General features: G+C 54.3%; 4 protein-coding genes across 4 annotated transcripts; 2 read left to right on the forward strand and 2 right to left on the reverse strand.

Moving 5' to 3' along the window:
* Positions 1-331: 331 nt before the first annotated feature.
* Positions 332-2,179, reverse strand: A1O5_02611 (uncharacterized protein; the record flags this gene model as incomplete). The annotated part of the gene is made up of 1 exon (XM_007743225.1): positions 332-2,179. One exon carries the CDS (start codon positions 2,177-2,179, stop codon positions 332-334), a length of 1,848 nt encoding a protein of 615 aa, XP_007741415.1.
* Positions 2,180-2,797: 618 nt separating this feature from the next.
* On the forward strand, positions 2,798-6,493 carry A1O5_02612 (uncharacterized protein; the record flags this gene model as incomplete). Its single annotated transcript, XM_007743226.1, has 1 exon — positions 2,798-6,493. The coding sequence occupies one exon, from the start codon at positions 2,798-2,800 to the stop codon at positions 6,491-6,493; it is 3,696 nt and encodes a 1,231-aa protein (XP_007741416.1).
* A 920-nt stretch (positions 6,494-7,413) lies between these two features.
* On the forward strand, positions 7,414-9,828 carry A1O5_02613 (uncharacterized protein; the record flags this gene model as incomplete). The annotated part of the gene is made up of 1 exon (XM_007743227.1): positions 7,414-9,828. One exon carries the CDS (start codon positions 7,414-7,416, stop codon positions 9,826-9,828), a length of 2,415 nt encoding a protein of 804 aa, XP_007741417.1.
* A 237-nt stretch (positions 9,829-10,065) lies between these two features.
* Positions 10,066-11,427, reverse strand: A1O5_02614 (uncharacterized protein; the record flags this gene model as incomplete). Its single annotated transcript, XM_007743228.1, has 2 exons — positions 10,066-11,310; positions 11,362-11,427. 2 exons carry the CDS (start codon positions 11,425-11,427, stop codon positions 10,066-10,068), a joined length of 1,311 nt encoding a protein of 436 aa, XP_007741418.1.
* Between the last annotated feature and the right edge of the window lie 47 nt (positions 11,428-11,474).

The raw sequence follows: 11,474 nt of genomic DNA on the forward strand, positions 1-11,474 counted from the left end.
CCTGTCGCCCACTCCTCCGTATTAAAGCGTCTTTGGGCGTCTTGTATCACTCCAGATAGATCTTCTCTTTTCGATCAATCAATCAATCTCCATGACACTCAGATTAGTTCAACTAAAAGAGGTCAAGGAGAATTGACGTTAGAAAAACATAAATTGGACAAGAAGGCAAGTATAGCGAGCGACGGGGGAGATAATATCCGAAGTCACAATCCGTAATCACCGAAGCAGCGGACTCAGAACACTATAGACATGAAAATGATTGACTGCTCGAATCTACTTGGTACACAATCAAATGAGCAGACCAAAAGCACAACACCCTTCTGTCTAGCCATCAGGATATTGTCGAAGAGACGTTTCCCGACCCGCTAAACAGATTCCCAGACATTCCTCGCACCCAATGACTAAAAGTCGTGGTATCTTTGCCCTCCAGCAATATATGCAAATCGTCACTCTCTGGCGGTAATTGCACCCCATTTCCGGGTTTGGGGTACAATGCGGCATGTTCATCAAAGTATCCATCGTAGCCTTCATCTATCTCGTTGTCATCATCTGCATCATTGTCCCCGAAATGAGGCACCTTCGATACTGGTGTGACGTACGTAGAAGTGAACTGCGCTTGCGGCATTGTTAATTGTGGAGGTGGAGGTGGAGGAGGAGGAGGAGGAGGAGGAGGAGGAGGAGCAGGTGGTGGTGCAAGTGTTTGAAACAGAGGTAGGTCCGGTGCCAGGTCTGACGCCTGCAGAACTAGAGACAGGAGATCATCCCGGGAAAGAGTGTTGAGGTATGTCTCTTTTTGCTCCAGCCGGAGGAGACGACCTCCTACCCGCGGCCCTGTAAATGTGGGTGTCTGCTCAACGATAGGGGGAGCCACGACTGCAGGTTGAGAACCCGTTTTGCCGTGTGTCTTCTTGTCCTTCTTTTTACCGTGCAAAATTCGGTCACATTCAGAGCAGAACCATTCGGCTTTCGAGTCAGCAACAGTGTGCGTAGAGATCTGGGGTTCATGACAGCGTTGATGCCAGCACTTATTGCAGGCATCGCAGAAGACAATCACATTTCCCGGAGGACCATGTCCACGTAAACAATGTTCACAAAGTGCAAACTGCTCACGGCCGCGATAGACTCTGCGTTTGATTTTCGGGTGAGTTTTGATGGACGCAGGAGAATTGGACATGGTATTAGCGGTAGAGTTGGTGCGAGATAGTTTCCCTGAAGGGCTCGCCCTCGCACCAGTATCGTTGCTAAGCGAGACGCGCTTCTGTACTTGCCTCCCAGATCGAGTGTGTGCAGAAGGGTTGTATTCCTCTGAACTCTCTCGGGATGGCGTGGTTGTAGGTTCCGAAATTGAAGCTCGTAGATTGGACTCCGAAGTGTCGGAAGCAGCACTCTTTCTCTTTTTGCTAGGAGCTACAAAGTGATAAGAAGGGGGGTCAATAGCATTCACAGGTATCTTTTGGGGTGAGGTTTGGTCACCGCCTGCCGGCCTGAGACTGCGCGGCCCTCGTTTGATACCTGGCCTGCCTCGACCAAGCCCCTTACCAGAGACCACTGACCCGTCTGATAGAAGATATTGCTTGTTTCGAAATACAGCGCTTTTGTTAACTGCCGCTGTAGGTTCACTTCCATCTCCAACAGGACCAGGTGTCGCACCCGGGCCTATAACGGTAACCGGATGGTTGTACGTGTAGTCGGTATTGGCAACAGAAGGGGGAGTCTGATTCATTCCCAAATCTGTCATCGAATCCCGAAAATCAGGGTCGCTATCGGTTTGTATGTCGTCGAGACTGGTGTTGGCACCTGTGGAAGAATTGGACATGCCACCTCTCAAATTGGGCATGCTTTCATTGATGAGCGGAGGTGGAGTATGACCGTGAGGAAAAACATCCGAGAATGATCCTCGATGAGGTCCCGCGCCTGGATGAGATGTTGGATTGAAGCTCACTTGTGGCGGATACTGGTTGGCGGTACAATGGGGATCCAGCAAGTCGGCGAGATTATTCACGTCGTCATATGTGACACTAAAACTGAGGGCAGGAACAGCAGGTATATTGAAGACATGACTGGATTGTGTAGTCGACTTATTGATGTTGTTGTCGTCGTTGGCATCGAGGACAGCATGATTCTTGGGGTCGCTCAAGCTGTCGGAAGGAACAGAGGAACTTGTCGGTGGGGAGGCCATGCCAGCTGGGACCGCTAGGGGGGCAGTTGAACGTTTGATTGTGGGCCTTGATTGGAAGAAAGGAGGAGGATGGAATTACAGCAGTCTCGTCTTGCATCAAAACTGCATGGGCCCATTGAATAGAAAATATGCCAGTGCCGATAACAAAGGTGACATGTCTTAGTTCAAGCTCCTCGTCGAACGATGGAAGGAGGCTGGAGGTCGAGGAGAAAGCGACGACTTGGAGAAGAGGTCGCAGGGCAGGTAGAGCACGTGATTGTGAGCTTCGGTGCACATGACACTGATTATGTCATCCAGCCTCGCGTACCTCATACTTCGCAGGCTGCGGCTGGGCCATGGCTTGGCCATTGGCTCACGGCCAAATTCCTCTCCGTCGTCATTCTACGCACAAGTCGCGCATCCTTGTGTAATGATCCATCACTTCTCGACCTATCATCAATTCAATGCAGCACCCAATCTTTGAGTGAAATCCGCGTAATTGCTCCTACGCACAAACTTCTCAATGCCCTGTGGAGGAATAAAGACTGAGCAGTTGAACATGTCCGCTTCTGTGCCACTTTCCTTTCATCTATATCATCCATTTCAGTGTTGCTCATCTCTTTCCCCTTTCACTTCGCTATGGCCTACACAACTACGTTCTTGGTGTCAAACATCCACTGCCCGTCCTGCGTGTCCTATGTTCAAGATACACTCCATGGAGTTCCAGGCGTCCAGTCCATCCATGTCTCACTAATAGACCAAGTTATTCGTGTCAAACACGCTCAGGACTCGACCCGAGAAGTTATTGTCAGTGAACTGATCAAAGCAGCCTTCGAAGTCCAGCATGTCACGACCATCCGCCCCGACGGTGTCCAGTCTCACGACTACGATGTGTCACCGACCCCCACGAACGCCCAACTCTCACGACCCCGCTGGTTAATGTCCCGTGCTCAACGCAAGCATATTGAAAATTGCAAGGCATGTCAACGGGAAAAGGGCCAGACATCGAGGCCAAAGTTATCGTGGCCTTATCTTATGCGATCACGCCGACAAGCCCCTGCGAAAAAGACTCCCACCGATGAGGAGGCCGCGGTTTCGGACGACACACTGACTGGAGACAAGCCCTCAAACAAAGCCGTCGACAGTGCAGGGGAAGAGAGTACATCCTCAAACTATGTTGCGACCATATCGATTGGTGGAATGACCTGCGCATCTTGCACAAGCACAATCACCAAGGGGCTTGAGAATTTGGATTTCGTGGATTCGACAAATGTCAATCTAATGATGAACAATGCAAGAGTGGTCTATCAAGGGCCCAAAAACAACTCGGCCAAACTCGTTGAAACAATCGAAGACCTAGGCTACGAAGCCGTAATTGATGATACACATCCATTAGTGCAAGAGAAACCTCCGTCAGATGCTGTTGGCGAGGATTTCAAGGTCACGCTCAGTATTGAGGGGATGACCTGTGGAAGTTGTGTTGGCACGATTACCCGGGGTCTCCAGGAGCTCCAGTTCATCAAAGATGTCAATATCGACCTCGTTGGAAATCGCGGCGTTGTAGTCTTCCCCGGAAAGCAGCATCTCGACAAAATATTGGAGAAGATTGACGACCTGGGTTATGATGCGACTGTTGTCAAACTCGAGGGCACTTCCAAAATAGCCCAGGCCCCAGATGAAGAGAGGACAGTGCAACTCAAAGTCGACGGCATGTATTGTGGACATTGTCCCGAGAATGTCAGGGCCGCTATCCAATCTGCATTATCAAGTGTCAGCGAGTCGGCATATACCATAACTCAACTTCCCACACTGAAAGACCCGGTCATTACCATCACCTACCGCCCTTCGCCTCAACTCAATATACGCAGCTTCATCGCCGCCATCGATGCTTCGCACGAAGCGTTGAAGGCAAGTGTGTATCACCCGCCAACGCTAGAAGAGCGATCACGTCGATTACAGCGAAAAGAGATGAAACATATTCTTTGGCGGCTACTGTTTACTGGCATAGTCGCTATTCCCACTCTCATCATTGGGGTTGTGTACATGAGCTTGGTTCCTGAATCTAACCCAACGAGGCGATGGTGGGAAGAGCCCATCCTAGCGGGTCAAGCTATGCGGATAGAGTGGGCACTCTTCTTCATGACCACGCCAGTCATGTTTTTTGGCACAGATCTCTTCCATGTCCGCGCATACAAGGAGATCAAGGCTATGTGGAGGCCGAACAGCAAAATACCCATCCTGCGGCGGTTTTATCGCTTTGGCAGCATGAATCTACTGATCAGTGCCGGTACTGCAGTCGCATATTTCTCGTCGTTGGCTGTCTTGATCATGGATGCCACAGGTGACCCCACAACAATGAGACATCATCATTCTTCGGATACCTATTTCGACACGGTGACGTTCCTCACGTTCTTCATCCTCATTGGCCGCTTCTTGGAGGCTTACAGCAAGACCAAAACCGGCGACGCAGTTGCGATGCTGAGCAACCTAAGGCCTTCAACTGCACTCCTTGTGAAGGATGACGTAAATGGCAAAGCGTCCAATAGCATCGAAACCATTCCAGTTGATCAACTGGAGACAGGCGATCTGGTTCAGATCCCTCACGGAACCTCTCCACCAACCGACGGAGTCATCGACAACACAGGCACGTTTCTGTTTGACGAGAGCTCTCTTACCGGAGAATCCAAGCCAGTCACAAAGACTTATGGTGATGAAGTCTATACAGGATCTGTGAACGTGTCCGACCCTGTCCGGATTAGAGTAACTAGTGTTGGTGGAACATCCATGCTGGACCGAATTGTCAACGTTGTTCGTGAAGGCCAGGCGAAAAGGGCTCCCATTGAGCGCATTGCAGACATTCTTACAGGGTACTTCGTCCCGGTAATCACTCTCATTGCCATCACGACTTGGGTGATCTGGATGGGTCTGGGCTTGTCCGGAACACTTCCTCAAGCATGGCTTGATGTGAGCCAAGGAGGATGGCCTTTCTGGTCCCTTGAGTTTGCAATCGCCGTCTTTGTTGTCGCCTGCCCATGTGGCATCGGTCTTGCTGCACCCACCGCACTCTTCGTAGGGGGCGGCTTGGCAGCAAAACATGGCGTCCTTGTCCAGGGAGGTGGCGAGGCATTTCAGGAGGCATCGAAATTGGATGTCATTGTTTTTGACAAGACCGGTACATTGACCGAAGGTCAAATGCGAGTCACTGACTTCGAACCGATCCAGGGCATTGAGGGCAGCGACCCGACACTTGATGAAAACATCATACTAGCGTCCTCTCGCATGCTGGAGGAATCAAGTACACACCCAATAGCAAAGGCCATTGCAAGTTACTGTGCCGAGAACTCGACCAATACTTCCATCGAGCAAGAGGAGATCAAGGAAGTGCCTGGGCAGGGGATGACTGGCAGATTTCTGATCAAAGGCAGCTCGTCTACATCGCGATACGAAGTTGCCCTTGGGAACGAGAGACTTTTACAAACCATTTGCCCACCAGGAAATCCGGAATCGGGTATACCAAGGAAGAGGGATGACGTGATGGTGACGATCAAAGGAGAAGACTTCTACCTCAATCCCATTCTACGGAAACACCAATCCCTCGGTCATTCAACGGCCATCTTCGCAGTTCGGAAGATACCAGAAGACGCTGAGAAAGCCAAGTCACCATCATCGTATCGGGCCTTGGCTGTCTTTGCCATTGCGGACCCAATCCGCTCTGAAGCACCCAAAGTCCTCCAATCTATACGGAACGCGGGACTCGACATTCACATGTGCACGGGTGACAACCAAACCACGGCCTTGGCCATCGCTTCGCAGCTTGGAATCCCGGCCAGCAATGTCCGTGCAGGCGTCCTCCCACAAGATAAAGCCAGCTATATCCGCGAGCTGCAAGGTTTATCCTCCGGCGACCTGTCGAGCAAAAAGGACAGTCGCAAGATCATTGGGTTCGTCGGGGACGGCACAAATGACACGCCGGCCCTCTCTGCCGCCGACGTCTCGATCGCGCTCTCTTCTGGCTCTGACGTTGCAGTGACCACCGCATCCTTCATCCTTCTCAACTCCGACCTCAATACTATCCTCTCGCTCGTGAGGCTCGCTAAACGGGTGTTTTTACGAGTCAAGTTGAACTTTGCCTGGGCGGCAGTGTATAATCTGTGCTTGATCCCGGTGGCGGCGGGGGTATTCTTTCCCATTGGAGCGAATGACCATCATCCTGGGTGGAGGTTCAGTCCGGTTTGGGCGAGTATGGCGATGGCGGCGAGTAGCGTCAGTGTTGTGATGAGCAGTCTGGCGTTGAGATTGCCAGAGATGGAAATCAAATGGAGGTGGCGGAAGTGATGGAACTAACCGATTCCAGCCAGTCGTTCAACGATGGATATCCTGCAGCGGTGGTCTCGTAGATAGTATCGGATGTGCGCCCATGTCGGCGGGTTAATAGAATATCAAACATGACGATCTCAGTGGATGATTCCAACAATGTCGGATTCACAGCAGACCTCTTGTGATGTTGTCCCCCCAGATGAGGCGAGGTTGGTAGGGCCACTCGCTGGCATCCGATGCTGCAGGCTTCTTTCCCACAGCACCAGACAGTGTATCCGAAGGACGGAGTACATATTTTGTCTTGTGTCGGCGTTTCGAGAATCCCCCGCACACAGCCTCGCCTCAGCCGCACCAGCCTCGTAGTCTCCCTCCACCGGCCTTGCCCTTGCCCTTTCCCCTTTCCCCCTCACTCCAGACTCACTCAGCCTTGCCTACTCGGTATATCCCGTACGCACTCCGTATCCTTCATCATTGCCGAGGCTGTCTCCAACAAGTTCAACCACAAGGGGGGGACAAATATCCGGCGACCGGGCTACGATCCGCAATCCAATCCGCCCTCCCTCACCCGAGTACTCTGTTAACGAACCACAATCTCGAGTCAATTTTCTCTTTAGATTTCTTTTTTCCGTGTCCCCATCGCCTCCTTTCCGTTATTTTAGGGGAGCCTTGGTTTTTCTTATACAGAGAGAGAGAAAAGAGGGAGAAACGGAGGCCAAAGTACGGAGTATGAAGAGGATACTACGCATTCCGGAGTAACTGCAGGACACGACACTACACCCACACAGCACTACACTGCGGCACCACAATACAAATACAGCACAGGATACAACAGGACGTACTATGCAATACAACATAGATTGATTGATTGATCAGTTCGACTATCGCGCGGATCGTTTGAAAAGGGACCAAGAAGAAGAGGCTTTTTATCGAAAACCACCATGTCGTCGTCGTCGTCGTCGTCTTCGCCGCCGACAGCGCCAGCAGCTTACTACAACGCAGTCGGCCTTCCGCTCGAGTACTGCTCGAAGCAGTATCGGGAGGAGAGCAAGCGAACATCACGCAGTTCAACTGCCCCTTCTCCGTCTTCGTCTTCGAATTCGTCGGCATCCCTGAACAGCGCTTCCAGCCCGAGCTCCAGTTCAAGCTCCAGTCCAAGTTCAAGCTCACGCACCACCTCCACCAGCAGCAGCACTTCTCCGCCAACGCCGCTATGGACGCCTCCAGACCCAGAGGCGCCGCCGATGTCCCGGTACCGACAGCACGTCAACGCAAAGTTCTCGCAGCGGCTGCGCGACTCGCACGAGCTGCACGCCTGGACGGTGGAGAACCCGCACGACTTCTGGATCGACCTGTATTCGTACTGCGGGATCGTCCCCGCGCTGCCCAAACATACAAAGATGGCGTACGACCCGGCCGCGCGCCTGCGCGACATCCCGACCTTCTTCCCGGGCCTGCGGCTGAATTACGCCGAGAACGTGCTGGTGCCCAACACGGCGGCGAACCCAGGTAATATCGCGCTGGTTGGGCTGCGCGAGGGTCGGCTGGACGATCCGGAGGAGGTCACCTGGGCCGAGCTGACGGAGCTGGTGCGCTGTGCCCGCTCGGCCATGGTGCGTCGGGGTATCAAAAAGGGGGACGTGATCGCCGGCCTGATGGCCAACTCGGTCTGGATCGTTGTGCTGTTCCTCGCGAGCGCGTCCGTCGGCGCCATCTTCACCTCCGTGGCGCCCGACCTGGGCGTCGCCGGCTGTGTGAGTCGGTTCGCCCAGGTCGAGCCCAAGTGGCTGTTCGCCGACGTCGACCTCGCCGTGCGAGGCACCCGGCCGTCCATGCTGGGCAAGGTAATGCAGGTGCTCAAGGCGCTCCCATCCACAAAGGCCAAGCCTCGCCTCGTCTTCGTCCCGACCTGCCACCGGCCGCACCAGCAGCGCAACATGGATTACATCACGCCGCTGGCCGGCTGGGCGGCCATCTCGCTGCACGAGTTCCTCAGCAAATCGCGCGCGAGCGACAAAATGGCGTATGTGCGTCTGCCCACGGACCATCCGCTGGTGATAGTGTACAGCTCAGGCACGACGGGGGAGCCCAAGTGCATCGTGTCGCCGCACATGTCGCTGCTCAACTACAAGAAGATCTCGTTGCTGCACAACGGGCTGGGTCCGTGGTCGACCGTGTTCCAGTTCTCGTCGACGAGCTGGATCCTGTGGAACGTCATGAACGGCCACCTGTCCGTGGGCAGCAAGGTCATCTGCTACGACGGCGGCGCCCTGCACCCGGACCCGTCGACCATGTTGAGGATTTGCGCCAAATATCGCGCCACCTACTGGGGCACCTCGCCGCGCTACCTGCTCGAGCTCGAGCAGTCGGGCATCCGGCCGGACTCGTTCGATTTGTCGGAACTGGCGTTGGTCACCACGACCGGCGCCACGCTGACGGGCGAGCAGTTCCACTGGTTTTATCGCGCGTTTTCGCCCAGCATCCACCTCTCCAGCGTCGCAGGCGGCACCGACATCGCCTCCTCTTGGATCGCCACGAACCCCGCCGGTCCCGTGTACGCGAACGAGATGCAGATGTGGGCGCTGGGCCACGACTGCGACATTCTCGACAGCGAGACGGGCCAGTCGTGCGCGCATGAGGGCAGGCCCGGGGAATTAGTCTGCAGGAAACCGTTCCCGAGCATGCCGTGCAAGTTCTGGGGCGACACAAGGGACCACAAGAAGTACCGGGAGGCGTATTTTGAGAAATTCCCAATCGTCAAGAAGGCCGCCGGCGGACTAGAGGTACGAGCAACGGACGGCGATGCCAACGGTGCAGAAGACGACTACCTGGACGTCTGGGCGCAGCACGACTTCATCGTCATGAACCCGGCCACCAAGGGGCTGCAGATCCTAGGGCGCAGTGACGGCGTGCTGAACCCGAGTGGGATCCGGTTCGGCAGCAGCGAGGTATACAACATCGTCGAGGGCCCGCTGTTCAACAGCCTGATCTCAGACACGCTGTGCGTCGGCCGCCGCAGGGCACACGACAAGGACGAGACGGTCTTCCTATTCGTCATCATGGCGCCCGGGCACGAGTCCGACTTCACCCCGGCACTGGTCGAAAGACTCAAGAGCGCCGTCCGCGACGGCCTGTCGCCGCGCCACGTGCCAAAGTTCGTCGAGCAGGTCCGCGAGATCCCCTACACGGTCAACGGCAAGAAGGTCGAGGTGGCGGTCAAGAGGGTCATCTCAGGCCAGAACGTCAAGGTCAGTTCGACCGTGCGCAATCCCGCCTGTCTGGCCGAATATGAGAGATTCAGGGACTTTGAGAGGGAAACGACGCCGCGTAGAAACGCCAGAGCGTCCAAGTTGTGACCCTGGTCCTTCTTCCAGCAGCTACTCGGCTCTGCGAGATTGCTTTCTGGTGTGTCGTGTTGTGGATTGTCCTTGGAAGTTAGAGCGAGGGATATTCGTAGAACATGTTATCTCTGGTCGGAGCAAATAGATATAGATAAATGAGACACACCAAGATCGTCACGAGGTGGTTGAAGGACGGGGTACCCTTGGGGTATATAGAAGTCCGGTCATAAAATCTGTTCCGCTCACTTAACATCATCTCTTCCCCAGACCTCTCGAGCTCCTTCTCCTCACAACCCCCCGTCCAGCATGCTCGCTCTCCATACTGGTTCCGATTCCGGAATCACCTTCAACCCGCCTCCCGCGGATCAATTCCTCCTCGAAGTCTCCCTCGTCTTCATCATCCGCTGCCTCGCCTGATGCCATGGGCCTTCTCAGACGGTCTTCCTCCGCTTCAAGATTTTCTCTTGCTTCTACGGCGGAGATGGGACGCCCAGGATAAGACAGTGGCGGCCGACCTCTCTCAGTAGGAAACTGCGCAGGCGTATCCGAAATGTTCCAGAGAGACAGGCCACCGACATGCGGACCGGACGATTCGGCCTCATCTTCCGTCTTGACTTTGGCGGCGCCGGCGGAGGAGGACTCATGCTCGGTCTTGATCGGCGTGCCGGTCGAAGTTCCATCTCGCGCTTCCATTTTGATCTTCTTGTGCCGCCCGGCCCCCGAGAGCACATGCGAAATAACAGCCCACCCTAGCGCCATGCTCGTGACACTCACGCCATAAAACAGGGTGGTGAAAATCACAAAACTGACCACTCGGTAGTTGTAGATGACGTATCTCAAGCCCTGGAACTCGGCTCTGAACGCCAATTTCACATCATACACCTGTAAAATACTGCTGGATTGCAACTCGAGTCTTGCGTGGGTTGGCACATTTCTCGCACCCCGCGGGAACACCAGCATTTCAAACATGGGGACGACCAAGTGAGACCGATCCAGGTCGCGTAAGTTGAGCAGGTGCCAGGGCAAATGGAGCATTGTGTGACTGAGCGACAGTATGGGAGACGCGTAGGGCAAAATAGCCGGTCGCCGGGAGTGATAGAGCGCATTTTCCATTGTGACATTGCCCAACCATGAAGACACCGCGTCAGGCACACTCTTGGAGCCCAACAAGGACAGATCCAGCATAAAATTGCCAGCCTGCAGATTGGTGGGGGTGCGAGGCATGTCCAATATCAACTCGACATTGTAGGCCTGCTGCGAAACCAATGCATGTGTGTCCAGTGCCACCGTTGCATAGGGAGGGAAATCCGTGCCATATTGCAAGTAGAGGACGCGTTCAAGGCTGATTTGCGGAATGTAGTTGTAGTAGAAGAATGCATACGCGGTGGAGGACAGGACGAGAAGGATCGTGGAAGTGCCCAGGAAGAGGATGGTAGAGAGGTAGGCTTTGATAGCAGCGCGAGAGGTCAAGATTCGTATGGGAGTGAGGCCCAACGACTGTGTACAGTGAGACAAAGTCAGAGCTCATCCGCAACAGGGAAGACATACCAGCGCTCGTTGGACGAGTGTATCGCCGCGCTCGTCGTCGTCGTCGTCGTAGGGCGATTCTGCCATATTGAGGGCATGCCTAGAATGGGTTGCCCTGAAGGGGGATGTTGCTT

The sequence above is a fragment of the Cladophialophora psammophila genome (genome assembly GCF_000585535.1).
Source record: "Cladophialophora psammophila CBS 110553 chromosome Unknown aczJe-supercont1.3, whole genome shotgun sequence".
Classification (NCBI taxonomy): Eukaryota; Fungi; Ascomycota; class Eurotiomycetes; order Chaetothyriales; family Herpotrichiellaceae; genus Cladophialophora; species Cladophialophora psammophila.